The sequence below is a fragment of the Eriocheir sinensis genome, chromosome 33 (assembly GCF_024679095.1).
Source record: "Eriocheir sinensis breed Jianghai 21 chromosome 33, ASM2467909v1, whole genome shotgun sequence".
Lineage (NCBI taxonomy): Eukaryota > Metazoa > Arthropoda > Malacostraca > Decapoda > Varunidae > Eriocheir > Eriocheir sinensis.
The window spans coordinates 6612290-6630053 of record NC_066541.1 but is presented as its reverse complement, the minus strand read 5'-3'; the positions used below and the strand labels follow the sequence as shown (position 1 = coordinate 6630053).

At 42.4% G+C, this 17764-nt stretch overlaps 1 protein-coding gene across 4 annotated transcripts; it reads right to left on the bottom strand.

Moving 5' to 3' along the window:
* Positions 1-2667: 2667 nt before the first annotated feature.
* Positions 2668-17557, bottom strand: LOC127006643 (dymeclin-like). 4 transcript variants are annotated; one of them, XM_050876788.1, is made up of 12 exons: positions 17383-17557; positions 15530-15772; positions 14328-14474; positions 13787-13914; positions 13104-13290; positions 12324-12451; positions 11636-11824; positions 10763-11118; positions 10388-10501; positions 9398-9592; positions 7275-7523; positions 2668-6936 (listed from the first exon to the last, which is right to left on the bottom strand). In XM_050876788.1, the coding sequence occupies exons 2-12, from the start codon at positions 15667-15669 to the stop codon at positions 6736-6738; spliced, it is 2034 nt and encodes a 677-aa protein (XP_050732745.1). In that variant the 5' UTR covers positions 15670-15772; positions 17383-17557; the 3' UTR covers positions 2668-6735. The 4 variants fall into 4 exon arrangements, with proteins under 4 accessions (XP_050732745.1, XP_050732744.1, XP_050732748.1 ...); XM_050876787.1 differs by having other exon boundaries at positions 17387-17557; XM_050876791.1 differs by having other exon boundaries at positions 10763-11070; positions 17387-17553.
* Between the last annotated feature and the right edge of the window lie 207 nt (positions 17558-17764).

The window sequence follows — 17764 nt, the reverse complement described above, 5'->3', positions numbered from 1 at the left end:
TTCAGGTCTCTCATTTTCCTATGGGGGATTCTATCCTCTTAGGAGTTCCTTGTTCCTGTCCACAGCTAGCAGTCAGCCTCATCCTTTATCTCTCTCAACTCGGAACAAATAATAAAGGCCGAGGTTGAGGCTCAGGTCACGACTCAGATCACCTGTCAATCACATTCATGTTAGGTGTGCCTGCCACCCATGACAGATGCAGGGCACAGACTCTGGATCCCATGCATCTTTAAGGTGGAAGGACCCCTAGCCCCTTTTTTTGCGTCTGGGGTGGTGCAGAAGTGACACTCAGCTGTAAAACCAGACCCCAAGATAAACTTTTGGAGAGTTCTGTGTGTGAGTACATGGAATGTCTTCACTCTCTCTGAGGATAACCGACTGCCTTACTTTTTTAATAAGCTTGGAAGCTAAAGGCAGATACAGTGGAACCCTTTGAGACAAAGAGGCCTGGCAGGGGCAAGATAAGTAGTGCTTGACTCTATAGTCAACCAGTTCCCCACTATGTGACACACTCATTGTCTTGGGCAACTTAATGCAGTTACTGGCACAGAGAGAGATGGCTACAAGTTATGTGTTGATCTCCATGGTTCTGGCACCAGACACAAAGTTTACTCCAGAAGGATGAGTATTGCTGTTTTTGGGTTCCAGAGATACAAGTCTCGCCACTTGACTTGGTATAGCAATGCTGGGGTGTGCCAAAGGAAATCAATCACATCCTCATTAGTACTTGAAGGAGGATCCTTCAGAACTGTAAGGTTTTATGGTGCCAAGTTCTTTGTGACTGACCACAGACTTGTTGCTACACCGAGGATCTGCATCAGGTCCAAGAAAATCTTAAGATGAAACCCTCTTGGGTTCCATCTAGAGAAACTGAGACACCAGGCATGTGCTCAGTGCTCAGTAGTATGCAGAAGTGTCTCAAATTGGTTTGAGGTGCTTGGTATTCTGAAGGACCCTGAGAAGTTGTGGGATATCTTTAAACATGAAACTCTCAAAGCTGCTGATGCAAATTTGGTCTCAACTGCTTAAGTTCCAGAGACCTGAGCAATCTGGATTCATGCCTGATAAGTCAACAACTGACCAGATCGTAGCACTTTGTGTCCTTGTGGAATGCTGATGTGTGTTTCAACAGAGGCTATTCGCAGCCTATGTCAATCTCAAGAAGGCATTTGACTAAGTGCTTCGTAAGCACTCTGGGATATTCCATGGATCCATGGGATTCCTGCAAGGATTACTGATCTGATGACTGACCATTACTCTAGGACTGAGACTGCTCTGAAGTGTGGGATAGGCAGTTTGAGTTTCTTTCATGTTAATTTAGAAGTGAGGCAGTGGTGCATTCTTGCTCCATCATTTTTCAACACTTGCATTGACTGGATATTAGGCAAAGTTCCTGATCAGTCATTGTGGAACATCTGTTGACATCAAGGTCACTGACTTTGTTTTTGCTGATGGTGCTTGAGGAGACCTTCAGTCCCAGTGGCAAAGCCACTGGGACTGAAGGTCTCCTCTGCTAAAACCAAAGTCCAGTTGTTTGGAGACTTACTGGATAACACAATTCAGCCTGTTCATGCATGAGGTGAGGACACTGACATCACCAAAATTTTCACATACTTTGCTAGTGTAGCGGATAACAATGGTTGGTCTTTCCTGGAAGTCACTCAACGAATTGGCATGGCCCATGGTAGTATGGCCTCGCTCAACATAAGTACATATGGTGTATATGGTGTTGTCAATATCTATACAGACAGAAAAAGATTTGAGTCACTTGTGCTCCCTGTCTTACCATATGGCTGTGAGACATTGACACTGAATAGTGACTTGAAGAGGCATGTTGATGCCTTTTGTACCAAGTACCTTCACAGGATCATTGGGATTTGCTGGAATAACTTTATGCTGAACCACTAATTTCTTCATGAAAGTGAAATGAGGTCTATTAACAGCTTAGTCTATAACACCAACTCCAGCTATATGGGCTCATGGCACACTTCCAAGACATCAATCCTGCTAAGTGGGTTATTTCTGTGTGAGACAACCATGAGTGAAGGAGAGCAGTGGGATACCCATATAAATCATGGTTGGGGCAAGTTAATCGATCTTGCCAGGAGAGTGACAGATTGGAAAGGGTAACTGTGTGGAGACTTGCTTGGAGGTATCGTCATGGATGGAAGTGGGGAAGAAAAGTGTCCCCTGGCGTATTCTCCCTGTTGGTAGTATATGACACTTGCTTGGCCTATGCTGTCCCTCAGTCCTCTTGGCCAAAGTTACTGTAGTTGTAGTTAATTGAAGATCAGAACAGTGTGTGGGTAATCTTTAGCCACTCTGCAATGGTTGAAAATGTCAACCGCTTGCGGTGAAACTTGAACTCGGGTCTTCAAAATCACTGAGTCCATTCACTGAGCACTCAGCCAACGGCTGGTCTGCATGGAGAAATCCTGGAGGATGGCGTCATAGGGCAAATGAGGCAACTCCCCCCCCTCGTTTCCTTGGCACATTGACAGATTTTCCCAGATACACAGTAAGTAGGTCTTTCCACACATGTATGATGCAGCAACTGTTAAGTGGTTGCACTGAGAATGCATGAACTGGATCCTTCCTCTTCTCCCTACCATTGGGTCTAAATGAACTGGACATAACTGGGAAGTAAAGGTCAAGGGAACACATCAGTAAAGTTCTTAAAAATACTTTGATATCAGAAATGATTACATAAGAATATAAATACTACAGGTTTACATTTTCTATATGTACACATTCATGACAATCACTCATGTTCTGACCAAAAACTGCAATACAATAATTCTAGTGAAGTAGGAAATTATGAGAGAAAAACAAATAAATAAACACTTCTTTACACCACTGGAAATATGCACAGAAGTTGACAAACACAGAAATCAAAGACAATTAAGTAACACAAGGGAATTCAGAGTAGAGATGGATGGATGTAGTGAGTGACCAGTTGAGTGCATCAGTGTTAGGGAGACTTCAGGGAAGAAGTAATGTCAGTCACATATTCTTGTCTTCCTGTAGTTTTATGTGTAACTGGTGTGCATATACTAAAGTAATGAGAAACTCTGAAAATAATCTTGTGTTATTTGAATACCATCCCTAACACTGCAGCAGAATGGTAATGTTATTTTTAGAGGCACTTATGAAATTTAACCCAATAAATCAAAAAGGTTATTCAACAAAGTATGGCAGCACAGTAGTAGTAAGTGAGCCTGTGCATCACCCAACGCTGCCTTCATGCCAGTCAAACTCCATTGTTTTCTGCAGCAAACTCAAACAGTAAGGAGAGAAGTGAACCAGGATCTCACTGTTTTGTAAAGATGCAGGACTGAGAAGTACAAGAAAAACTTCACTCAGTTATTCAAATTTTTATGAGACATTAATAAGGAAAATTTTACCAAAAACTATAAATATGAAGGTCACTCTGGAAGCATCAGTCACTTGTGTGACTTGGATGAAGAGGTATGCATGGCCACAGTGCAGGTTTTAACACCATCAACGTGAGGACTCATTAAATTTGTTATAAGTTGGCTTAATGCACACTTGGGAGGCAGTGTGTGTTTGCTGCTTTCTGAACCAGTTATCATGGCTGGATCCACTGGTGCTCTCAAAGCTGAATATGGTAGATGAAGGTGCCACAGACAACTGCTGGTGAGTGTAGTGCATCCCAGCCTTTTGGTGTTGCTTCCACTTAGTTTTCCCTTAATCCCTTAACAATGACTATGACGCTGGTGTCATATAATTTTTTCTGACGTGGGTGACGAGCATGACGCCAGCGCTGGAAAACGAGAAGCTCTCTGGAAATTGAATGGCGCGCGTAACTATGTATATGTCGATCCTAAGTGACTAACTGGCACCTCTTTTGCCCCTTAGACGACTCTGTGCTAAAAATAGTCTACGGTTTCTGCCTACGCATCATGGCATCTGCAGAGCGATTATATTCCCTCAGCATATCTGTTTTGGCAGTCTTCCTTTAGTTTCTGCTCATCGTGTGCATGCTGAGCGTAATCTTGACACCTCCGCTGATTTACCTGATGTTCTAGAAATGAACCAATATCTTGTTCACAGGAGAGTTCAAAAGAGTGGGCAGCAGAAGTTGGAATTTTTTGGGAATCATGGAATTCCAGCCAAACGGTCAGTCCATATCATAATCTGATTTCACAGTTGAGTTATATGGATGATTTTCTACAACTTTTATTCAATGAGATTCACTATAGAATGAAAAACTAAAAAAATTTTTTTTTCGAGTTTCACTGCAACTTTGACTCTCTATAGGCAGTAAATTTCCAGGTCAAAGATTATAAACTATATTTTTCAGAACATCGCAATAAAATGAGCAACTTTTCTTCTATAAATTTTCCTGTACGTTGTACCAGTATAAAGATGGAATTTTTCAGGAATCATGGAATTCCAGCCAAACGGTCAGTCCAAATCATAATCTGATTTCACAGTTAAGTTATACGGATGATTTTCTACAACTTTTATTCAATACGATTCACTCCAGAATGAAAAAAACTACAAAAAATTACCAAAATTATTTATTGAGTTTCACCACAACTTTGGCTCTCTGTAGGCAGTAAATTTCCTCATCAAAGATTATAAACTATATTTCTCAGACTCCATTGTGATAAAATGAGCAACTTTTCTCCAATATTTTTTTATGTACGTCGCACCAGTAAAAAGTTGAAATTTTTCGGGAATCATGGAATTCCAGCCAAATGTGACATCCTAAAAAGAAACGAATTTCACAGCAGGGTGCGCCAGAAAATTTTCTATAAAACATCTTTTATGACTTTTTCACAGTTTCGAAGTGTATTTTTCGATGACTTGTGTCATGAGAGATCACCCGAGAAAAACTTTTGCGGCTCTGAGGGGTTAATGCACAGACCTGTGGGAGCCTCTCAACACCAAGTAAGGTTGCAAGTGTGAGTGAAACTAAGTTCACAGATAACAATTTTCACATAATTGTATTGAGGAGTGTCATGGTTGAAATATGCCAGCTGCTGTGTTTGACCTACTTGACCCTATGAAGATTGACATCCCATTGATAAAGTGTTCATACCTTCATCTTGGACCTGACCAGAGGTGCTCACCCAAGTCATGCACACTGTTGTGACTCACAGCCACAAACACATGGAAGGATGAACTAGTAATACCTAAGTTAGAAGGTACTAATTACCTGGACTCGGTACAGTGTCCACAAAAAGTACAGAGCGCTAGCACACACAAACCAATGTGAAAAAGCCCTGTGACATTTTTGTGGCTTGCAGCCTAGGCTGGCAACTGACCCAAACTTTCTTATGTCTGTCAACACAAAGACACGCCAGGAAAACACTACAACTCTCAGTTCCTGCCTCAGTGCTGCTTGAATGTTTCCTGCTACACTATATTGTTTTAATTGTTAGGTTGTTGGTGCAGCAGTTTTTGGACCAATACACCCAGACATATCTTAACCAACCTCAGTGCCACAGAAAAGGCACAGATCTTGGCTTTAAAGGTTGGAAATATTTTAAAATAATAAAAAGCAAGGCATGCAGGCCTTACTGAGAGCTCTATCTGCCACCTGGTTGCTACCACACAAGATTTCCCTCCTAACATCATACCACTGGTTATCAGCACCCTAAAATGTCTTCCTCAACCTCCCAGGAACTTGTTTTCTTGGTGCCATAAGGTTAGGAGGGAGGTCATGAGTACCAGGCACCAAACAGAGCTTACACTATGACCTGTATGCCTTGCTATTAATTTTTTTAACACACTTCCAGCCTCTCAAACCAAAACTTGAGCCTTACCTGTGGCTCTGAGGTTGATAAGAGCCATCTGAATGCATTGGTCCAAGCCCTGCAGCACCAAAAGCCTAACAAGTAAGAAAATGTAGTGTAGCAGTACATGTACAAACAGCACTGAAGTGGGCATTGTTCTCTTGGTGTGTCTCTGTGTTGACAGACTTATAAAAGTTTTGGTTGGTTGCAAAACTAGGTTACAAACTGATAAAACTTTAAAAAAATGTTTTTCACATTAGTTTCTGTGGTGGATGCTTCATGTTTTTTGCAGACACTTTTCAAGCGGAGTTGATGATGCCTGTAGTACTAGTTTTCTTTTATTTAAAGGACAAAGTGAAAAAAGACACTTGTCCTGAAATGAGCATCTGGGCAAAAGGCCACAACAATTTGTTTTTCATAAATGCAAATAATTTTCTTATAAAAGATTGTAGCACCCCATTTATATCATGTAATAGTGTATCTACTTAAAGATTTCAGGTGGCTCCATTCTTGCATGTACCACCCAGAGCTGCCAACCCTGTGGTGAAGGTGATAAGTGAATGCGACACAAAACAAAGACTACTGGTGGTGCCACAGATGATCAATCGATGCTAAAGTTGTTCTTGAGGCAGAGACAGGAATAACAGGTCTGGGTGGGTCTTGCAGCAGTGGAGGTGACTGCTCATGTTTTAAATAGTGAAATCATGCAGCTACTTTATCAGATCCCATAGAGTAATAATACCTGCTTCCTAGACTGCCACTACATAATAAATAGACTCATGCCCAACAGCCACACCCAAGCAAGAGTGACTTCATACAAAACTTTTACAAAATTAGCTCCCTATCTTCCTGACACCACCGGTTTGTATAATGCCCCTCCCCAACCCCCGTGGCAAACAATAAACTTTCAAAACGTGTAACAAAAACAGAATCAATAGTCTAGCTACGGCCGCCCGGCGCACGACGAGGCTTACCCATCAGGCTGGGAAGGGTCAAACATACATATACACTTGGGGTTCCAATACAGACCTGACTTTTGGTACACCAGCGTCCATACATATGGGATAAAGAAGTCCTCAGGTTCATTCTCCTCCACGTACTTAAACTTAAGCTCTGGGAACTTCTTTAGTCGGTCTTTTGGCAGGTGAAGGACTCCTTGCTGGATCACCTCCTGCAGAAGAGTGTGAGGTTGAGATCTAGACTGAATGGACAACTTTTTCTCATGCATGACTGACAGGCCCAAAGAGAGACCAAAGCTTCCTAGAGAGCACATAAAATTAAAACAAATGCAGAAACTATCTTCTCATTGAAGCTTGCCTTTAAAATTTGGGTGTATTTGGTGTCATAGGGTAGCCGAGGGGATGCGCCCCCCCCAGCGTATGCCCTCACTGACTGATTAATTATGCACTGAAAATTACTAGTTCTTTTGAGAGTGACTTTCACACTACATTTCATTTTGTGACTTTCCTTTCCCATTCCCCTTTCCTTGCCTGTCCCTGTCTTCCCCACCTGGACATCCTGCACCCCAGGGTCCCTCTTGGTGGTTTCCAGGCGGCCCATGAGGTATGAGAGGACCATTTCAATATTTTGCGTCACATCCTGGAAGTTGGGGTGTGTGGAGAACGGGTGGAAGAGGTGCTGCTTGTAGAGGAGAGTGTACACCAGATTGTGGTTGTGTGCCAGCTGGTGGGTCAGGACCGAGTTCAGGATCTCCAGGACCATGCGAAGCACCTCCTCTAGCACACCCACATCCCCAAGCTGGAAAGGTAGTGTGATCATTACTATTCACTGATGTGCTGGTGTTGCTGCCCCTTCCACACCACACCCTCTAGAACACCAATGTCCCCAAGCTGATAAAACTACCACAATCGATTCACTTACGCTGGATCCTTCCCAGCAGTGGCTGCATCCTGAGCTGAGTAAGTAAGGATGCTGCTGATTGGCTGTTAGCGGGCAGGGTGTCTGACATCTCTGTTGCCCAATACAATCACTTCACTTCAGAAAACATTCACATTTCTTTACTTAGATCATCTGTCACACAAATTAAGCAAATTTCGTTGACATCATTGGATGAAGAAGTGATTGTACAACCTTAACATGATTTTCAAATTATGGTGAACACAACTCGGAGAATAACGTTTAATGTTTATAAAACATTTTAACAAATCCTTCCTATTATATTGCACTTTATCTAAAATATGAAAGTACCACCATATTCAAGAGGATTTTATTTACAAGGACAAACATTTTATTTCAAACTGTTCCATGATACTGTAAATATCAATAATCAGAAGTGGTATTAACATTAAATGTTATTCTTGACTTATACTCACCATAATTTTTACCCTATCGAATTTTGAAAATCATATTAATTGTTGTACAATCACTACTTAATGTAATGATGTCAACAAAATTTACCAATCTTGTGTAACAGATGAGCCAAGTAAAGAATTCTGAATATTTTCTGAACCTCGGCAAGTGTGTTGGGTGACAAACTTCAGACACCCCATCCGCCACAACAGCCAATCAGCAACATCCCTACTTAAAGTGAATGGGCTACAGCTATTCATTATTTAGCCAACATTCTGGTGCCTTTAAGCTGGAAAGATTAATATTGACAGGTTTGTCAGCATACCAGTGCCTTCCACACCACCTCATCCAAAACATTAACACCCAAGCTATGAAGACTAGGTACTCTTCATTGGTTTGCTAGCATTCCTATGCATACCACACCTTCAGCACACTTATATTCCCAAACTGGAATAGTATATTTTTTTCCTATTCGCCGTTTACTCAGCATTACAAGATCCTCCTACATTGTCCACATTTCCCCAGCATACCCACACACTCAAGCAGGACATTCTTTACTCTTCATTGCTTGACCAGTATTGCAGTACCCTTCACACAACCCCTAGGTCACTGCATCATCTAGTTGAGAAGCTTGAAAAATAAAATGGGGAGGCGGTGGCTGAGTGGTTAGCTTGCCAGCACCGCATCCTCATGGACGTGGGTTTGAGTCCTACCCGCCACCACAGCTGGGATTTTTCAGTCATCACCAAGTGGCCTGAGAGTACCCACATGCTGTCCTGAATACCAACTATCAACCTGGACTCTTAGATTCTCTCTCTAAAGAGAGGCTAAAAGATAAGCTCCAGGGGGAAGCATGAGCCAAGCAGGATGGTGGCCCTATAAACACTTGCCTGTGCTACAATAGGCTGGGGCCGACTGTCAGACCCCACAAAGAAAACCTAATGGCACAACAGGAAAAAAAAAAAAAAAAAAGCTATTGGTTAGCGTTCCTGTCTCGAAAAAGTGACTCAGGAGGCAAGGGCACAAGGATGAACCCCTCTCTCAGGAACCTCTTTTGTTTCTAATTACTATTATTCTTTGTTTAACATCCTTAATTTCTCTTATGAGGTGAACAGTTTGATGAAGACATAGTGTTGATCATCTTGGTTTGGAGCAGGACTTTCTGCCTTTTTCTGTTTCTAATTAAAAGAAGAATTAAATTATTCTGAGTTGTTCTTTACTCTCTAAATCACCTTTTATGCCCAGCATATGTAAACATCTACTCCCCTATTTTCATGGCTTGTCTTTACACATGCCAGGCAAAAAATTCAGAGTTCACTTACTGCATCAGGCATTTCACTCTCGGACTCATCCAGGAGGTCCTCTGCCGCCCTGAGGGACTCGCAGAGGCGCGTGTGTCTCTTGCTGAGCGTCTCAAAGAGGCTCACCAGGCGCTGGCAGACATACGGGTGCAGCGAACGGAACTGACTTGACATGTTGGCCAGCGCTGCCAGACAGTTGGTGTGCAGGTATTTGTCCTGGGGAGGGGAAGGTAATGGTGTTTAGAGGGTTAAGTTAGGGTGACTTAAGGGAGAGTAGGGAAGGGGATATTGGGGCTCAGATGGGAAATTTAGGAGGTTGTCTTGATGGAGGGAGGGAGTGTAAAGGTGGGCTCAAAGGGTGTTGAGGGAGAGATGGAGAGAAGGGATGGGAAGAGTGGGGCTTAGAGGGGAAGTTAGGAGGGTGTCTTAAGGGAGGGAGGGAAAGTAGGAAAGAGGATAGTGGGGCTCAGAGGGTGTCTTGAGGGAGGGAAGGAGAGTGGGAAAGAAATATTGGGGCTCAGAGGGTGTCTTGAGGGAGGGAGGGAGAGTGGGAAAGAAAATATTGGGGCTCAGAGGGTGTCTTGAGGGAGAGAGGGAGAGTGGGAAAGAAAATATTGGGGCTCAGAGGGTGAAGTTAGGAATCTGTGAGGGAGGAAGGGAAAGTAAAAGTAGGGCTCAGGTGAGATAAGAAAACACTCTTTGAGCAGGGAGGGCAAGGAGTGCTGGATCTCGGAAAGGATCTAAGTGATAAGTGGTTCACATTTGACTTGCATAGTGATATTCATTATAAAGGGATATGGGATAACTATGGGCACTTTTTCTTCCTTATATATCAGTCTGTGATCGGTCTACTATTACTATAATAACAAAAAAGAAATATGAAGGTCTAAGGGCTAAGTTAAGAGTGATTATATGCCGTTCTATAAGAGAATGGTCTGTCCCCCATGAAGAAATCAAATCAGGAAGAACCAACTAAACAACTCTTGAACTGAACACATCAGCACTACTCACTCTCATCTTGGTCATGTTGTAAGTTATGGTCCGGATCACCACCAGGATGAGGAGGCCGCCAAGGGAGATGTCACTGATGAAGCGCTCGGTGTACCACGTGATGTTCTTGAGAGGCTGAAACACAGGTGCCAAGAAGGGCCTTTGAAAACACTGACCCTTACCACCAGGACCTTCCTAAGTGCTATACCAGACTATGCAGTACCTATATAACCACTATTCTACCTCTTAGCCCTGTAAAAGGTGGCACATTAAAAAATAAACATCCATAATAACAACAGATCCATTAATTTAAATCTGCTGAGTATGTATGCAATTGTTAAAAGCTGTAAGACAAAGATAAGTCAACAAAATTCTGCCGAGCATACATTCACTCACAATATCATGGATGGTTTTGTTGAAGGAGTCGTCTTCAGAGAGAATGAGAAGGATGATGAGGGACATGTAGATGTGGTGTGAGGTGCTGTCTGGGGCATGGTAGAGGGTGTGGAGGATGGGCAGGACGAGGCTCTCTACATCGGTGCGTGCGAGGACGTAGGTGCGGAAGTCGTCGTTTTTATGCAGCAGGAGGTAGAGCAGCAGCGTGGTCTGGTCGTCCTGCAGGTGGGTGTAGAGAGCCTTGTACAGCGTGGCAAACTCCAGCTTGAAGGTTGCCACTGCCTGCGTCGGGGTACTCTCGGCAGGGTCTGTAAAGGGTAGGGAGTGGCAGTGCTGAAGTCTGTCTATTGTCCATCCTGTAAGGTTATACACTAAAGTTATATAAGAATGATCAAGGTCCAATTTAACGGTCGCCATTGCCTGTGTTGGGGTGCTCTCCAGAGGGTATATAAGATGGAAACTGACACTGGTCAAGATTTGTCTAATATTTGTCAAGATTTTACACTTAAGTTATGTCAGTGATTAGGATTCATTTCTTACTCCTGATGATCCACTTTACTGGTGGTTTCCCTAACACCTATTTGACTCTAGCACTCCCACAACTACAGAACTTATTTCTTGGTGGGATCCAATAACCTCTGTTGTTGCACCGCGTAGATTTATGAGTGGCAGGACTTTTTTTCTTACAATAAAGGTATCAATACAACAATACCTCATCAGGTTTTGACAACACAAATCCCATTTACTTGCTGTTGTCTTTACTGCTACAGTCATTTCATTCTTTTTGTTCATGACTCAACTAAGTGGAAAGATGCATACGACATGGGAAACAAACTCTAAAGGCAGAAGCAGGGGAAGTATTGTATAAATTACCATGGAAGTTTTGAGCATGGAGCAGCGCCTGTCTGTAGGGGTTCCTGGTGGTGCGGTCAGCTGTGTAGTGGTTGGTCAGCACCAGCAGCAGCAGCACACTGAGGGACGCCAGGGGAGACTCCTGCCCGCTGCTCTGCACCTCTTCCCCACTGCTTGCCAGGCCCAGCGTCAACACATTCCACAGGCCAGCTGGAAAATGTGTGTGAGATGATGAACCACTTTGATAATATTGTATCTAGATAGTCATGTTATGTTTCTGCAGTTACAGTTGTTCATTTAATTTTAAGATTACATGAGTTTTTGTTCAGCTTTCCACTGTAATAAAATGAGCAATAATATTTCTGTTTTAATATTTTGGGCATGCGGTCGGATTTACTCTGTCCTGGAATGAGTAAGAAGGAAAGAGAAGTATGCAATATATAACCTGTCTAGCAACCACTACAGCTTTCTTGAGATAATAGAGTTTAAATCAAGACCCATGACGGACTAAGCCAGGGTTCCTTTGAGATTGGGATGGACTACTCTCTAGTTCATGGCTGTTTCACAAATGAGTAACTAAATACTAAATTAGATGGTAGGAGGCACACAACTATAAGTACTGTCCAAAGGCTTCAAAATGGGCTATGACAAAAATGGAGCCCAGACAACACAAGACAGAAGAAGGAAGAGGTAACCAAGAGGTACGCACAGGCCAGGCCGAGGATGATGGAGCCACTCTCTCCCTTGGCTGGCGGCTTGTCCTGGGCCATGAAGCGCCTCAGTAGCGTCTTCACAAACAGACAGGCGTGTATGGAAGCCCGGCCCGTCATCAGCATCCTGGGAGACACGAGGAGGATAAGTGATGGAGGAAAGACGTATAGATAGAAGATGAGTGATTGAAGGAAAGATGAGAGACTGGATGAGAAAGGAAATATGCACTACTCCTCCCATTTGCAGCTCCTCTCCTCTCCTCCTCACTTCTCTTTTCTCCTCTTTCATGGGGATAGAAGCTGAATGGTTGAAAGAAGGATGAGATAGGAGATAAAGAAAATATGAATTACTCCTATTTTCACTTCACCAAATACACCTTTCTTTTTTCTCCTCTCCTATTTCATCAATTATTCTTTCCTCTCTCGTAGGGGCAGAGGATGAGTGATTAAGGGAAGGATGAGAGACAGGACAAGAATTAGAAAATATGCATTATTTCTTCCATTTTCACCTCACCAAACACTACTCTCTTTTTCTCCTCTAATCTTCTCTCCATTTCATTCCATTTCACTCCTCTACTCTCTTCTTCTCTCCACTCCTTTCCTCTCTCTCCCTTATTTTATTCTACTCCACTCCTTTCCCCTCCCCTCCTCCCTCCTCTCTCCCCCTTACTCTACTCCATGCCACTCCCTTCCCCTCCCCTCCTTCTCCCTCCTCTCTCTCCCTTATTCTACTGCATGACACTTCCTTTCTCCCTCCTCCTCTCTCTCTCTCTCCTTACTTCAGTACGGAGAGGTAGCAGTCTTCCCCTGAAGCAAACACAAGTGCCGAGGTGAGGACGAGGAGAGAGGTGGTGGCCTCCTGGTGCAGCGTGTAGGTCAGTCCCACCAGCGGCACATCCACCACCACCTCCACCAGACTGGTCACCAAGTCCTCCACCAGTGTCATGTTGTCCTCCGTTGAGATGCCTGTTGTGGCGAGGGAAGGATGGTGGTAAAGTTGAGTGGCTTTGGTGATGAAGATGGTGAGGAGGATGGTGATTAAGTTGGGTGGCTTTGGTGATGAGGGAAGGCAGTGGTGAGGATGGTGAGGAGGATGCTGATTAAGTTGGGTGGCTTTGGTGATGAGGGAAGGCAGTGGTGAGGATGGTGATTAAGGTGGGTAGCTTTGGTGTTGAGGGGAGGTGGTGATGATGGCGAGGGACAGCACTACGTACCACAAAACTTACCACCACTCAACACAAAGGCACATAAGGCCAAATTAAGTGGGGAATATATTTCATTTACACCCACATGCCCATACTGATGCCAACCCCTTCAACACATGATAGAAGAGACTATGCATGGCAGGAACATCCACTTCCCATAGCCAAGGCAAGCCAGCCACATAACAAATACAAGTGAATAACAAAACAGTAGAACAAGAGAGCAGCAGCAACAATAAGTGACCCTCTCATCATCATACCTTCCTCTGTGGGTGGGGATGCCTGAAGCACCTCTATCACCTCCTCCTCAGACAGGTGTTGGATGAGCAGCTTACACACACAGCGCACAATGAACAGTGCATTATGTGCCTGCCAGGTAAACACAGTGCTGTGGAAAGGGGAATAGATGAATATAAGCCTACATTTTTGGTCTTTGTAACACTGTGCCTGAAGTACTAATTAGATTTCATATTAGTACAGAAAGGTAGGAATTTAAGTCAAAGCATTGTTTAGGTTGACAGAGCTTCAGGATATGAAAATATATATACAAGTGATGGATGAGTTTAATGCTTGCTTATATTTCTGAAAACCTGTTCTCTTTAACTTACATTGATATATTTAAAGAGAGAAGAATTATGGTGAATTCAGAACCCTATGTAACACTGCCTCTAGAAAGTACTTTAAAGGTATGCACATTTACAGCAATATTAGTGATGAGCATACTATTTATTTCACCAGTGGGGAGTTCTATTCTTATTCTTACTGGTTTTATTCACCCTCAAAACATAACACGAGACTGACTTGTCACACTGTGCCGACGCCTTGAGCTCAGTGGCCCGGGAGAGGAAGACACGGATGAGGGAAGCCACGTTGCCACTCTTGCTGTGGTTCTGCACCAATTCCACGTAGAGAGGCATTATGGACTCCTCCAGCAGCCGGTGGTCTGAGCTGTGGCATGAAAGAGGGTCAAGCTTAAGAATACCTCATGTTTATTGACTCTAAAAATACATTCATATGTAATGGCTTTTAGAAAATATCATATATAATAACTTAGAATATCTCACACATCGTATGACTTTTAGGAAAACTCATTTACATAATTACAATACCTTTCACAAAGTTTCATTAACTTTCAGAAAACAATCACATATATAAGTGACTTTAGAATACCTCACTTGCAAGTAATGACTTTTTGAATACATAAAGGTAAAGTTAAGGGCCTACGATAAACTGGGCCTGGGATCATTGCTCAACTCTGTCTCTCTAGTCCTTGAACCTGTGGTGGGTACCCTGGGACCAGGGTTGGAAAAAAAAAATCATGATTTAAAAAAAAAAAATTTAAAAAATTGATTTATTTGATTTAAATCAGATTTTTTATTTAAATGGATTTTTTTGGCATTAATCATTGTTTGTTTCCACTGATTATTTGTTTCAGTCTTATGAGGCCATTTTCTTGTATTAAATTTGGCCAATGTTAAATGAAACCATAGTTTAATATACATTACCCAAGATGAGTTTTTCACATAAAAATCATAATTTAAATCATTAGATATTTTACTCTTGATATAACACAAACGTCATTTTAAATACAGTATATTTAATTTTGATTTAAGTCATGATTTTTTCACTCTGACTTAAATTGATTTAAATCAAACCAACCCTGCCTGGGACACAAGGCAAGTGTTACAGCCAGGTTATCACAGATTTTTATGTGTACCATATTATATCTATGATGCATTTTTTGTAGTTCAGGATAAAAAGGGTATAACGAGGATAATTTTAAGTTTACATCATACCCATCACTTACTCAACATTACTTACAATGCTCAGATGTAGAAAACCAAATTGATGCACCAAAACAATCAGTGACAAATGGTTAAGAAAATGTTTCTGCGAGAAAATCCCTAAAATCAGCATCCTCTTTCTTTTTTTTTCTTTCTTTTAGGTGACTGATCAATGCAAAAAGAAAGAGGTTCATATGGTGCTCCTCAAACCTCTCCGACCTTGTGCTGGGCATGGAGAAGGTGAAGGAGAGGAGCTGGTTCCAGAAGGGGTCATTGGGCGTGATGATGTCAGTGCTAACGAAGCGCTTCAGGTAGGCATTGGAGGCCAGGTCGCTGATGCTGCTGCTACCGGCCCCCATCTTGACTGGGTTGACGAGGACAAGATGCTGAGCGATGGGCCGTGTTGGTCTTGAAGCTTTTCCTCTCCCTCTCTTGGTACGGTCCGTGTGCTGGCTTAATTATCTGTGGTGGAAAATTGTTGTTAGTCTCTTGGTTTTGACTTGGTGTAACACTGACTGATTAATTTTCTATCTCTTTCTCTTTGAATGGTCATTGTACTAGCTTCAGTATCTATAGTGAGAAATTGTTTTAAATGACTTGTTTTGAGGTGGTGTTAATTCAAACAACGAAGGAAAAATTATCTGAAAGAAAAACTGTGGGGCAGAAATACGTGGAGGAAGAGGCAGAGGGCTGGGAAGAGCACTATACAGCATGAAGGATCATAAATGAGACATCCTTCTAAACATTCTGTAAACCGAAATGTATTAAAGACATAACAAAACCTCTGAAATGACTCATAACTTCCTTGTAGCACCACTTAAAAATTGTCAGAGATGACAGTTTGAGGGAAAAGACATACTATGTTCCTTGTTCCTTTCCAAAGAGCTGCCACTTGTTTTATGTTATCGAGGAGTCAGTTAGTTTTTTTCTATATACCAGGTATATATTGGTTTTAAACATTTTTTTTATTGTTTAGAAATGCAAATTAAATGCTAAACCATACTATATAAAGAAAACACCATAGTTAAATACCAATGACTTAAAACTTTTTGTTCCAGCCTTGATCAAGTCACCTGGTAATTGATGCCTGAAAAAGATTCACCATGTCCAAAAGTATTGGGTTTGGTTCAGGCATAAAATTGTTTGTTAGAAATGTCTCTGATGCTGGGTGCCCCAAAATAACATGTTAACATGATTTGAAGCTTGTTGAGTCTTCCAGCACAATTCCTGGCCTGAAATAGAGATCAATCAAACTGTTTTATTTCATAAGTAATAGCTGAGATAGAGGACTGTGGCTTCCTTTCTTCCTCAGCTTTTCCCATCTTTCATATAAGGTCACCCTTCCTGCTATGCCATCTCTATTTACCCCTATCATTAACGACCCTTTCCTCCAATCCCTTCGCTGTCAAGGCTTCTTTTATGTAATCTATCCATCTTCTCTTTGGTCTTCCTCTCTTCCTTCTTCCTGCAACCTCCATCTCTAACACTGAGGCTTTCCTTATCAACCTTATCATGGCCTGGGTGATGAAGTAATGGAAGCCCACCAGGTAAATATCAAGTAAAAGCGTAAGACAATCTCAGTCTCCCCATTATACAGTGGCAGCCCTAACAAGTGTGGGGCCAGGACAATAACCAACCATAAGAAGACCAAGAGAAGGAGCCGTAACAAAGGCAATCTCTCCAAACTATAGTGAACTGAACTGAAGTAACATTATAACGACCTCAGTGTTTTTGTCTGGTAACCGCCCACCTTTACTCTAGTACTAAATGAACTAACAGTGGAAACAAAAACACCGGGCAGGCTTATGGGTTAACCAGGTGCGATGTCTTGTTAGAAATACTACCGAGTCTTACGGGGTGTTGTTATCGAGGCCAAAAATACAGGGCGGTCCTCAGGTGCTGGCCGCCACGACGAACTGTCAACGTAGACAATCCGGCCAGACTTTCCTCATCCCCTTCCACCTGACAAGGCACGCTTATTTAACCTTATAATTAGAACCACCGAGGTCAGACAAGGAAGAAGTGGAAATATATGATTGTTTGTAACGCTATAATGCCGGACAGACGCTTACTTGCCTTGTATATGAGGGAGAAGCGAACGTCCTTCCCGTGGCGGTATGTAAACACGTCGACTGCTGGGGAGGGTGAGTGTAAAGCCGAGCGTCCAGTTTAAGATAAATAAAAAGAACAAGTGTAAGGGTAAGAAAAACAAGCAAAAGGGTGGGAAAGGGACAGAGAAGAATAAAAGATAAAAATATTGATAAGAAGAAGAAGGAGGGTGAGTATAAAGCCATGTATGCAGTAGAAGACAGATAAAAAGAGCAAATGAAGTAGACACAGAAAAGGACGGAAAAAGGAAATGCTAGAAGAAAAGACCAAAGTAAGCTAAAGTGAAGGAAACAAAGGAAAAGAAAAGGGACCTAAGAAGAAAAGAAGAAGATGAATGAGAGTCCT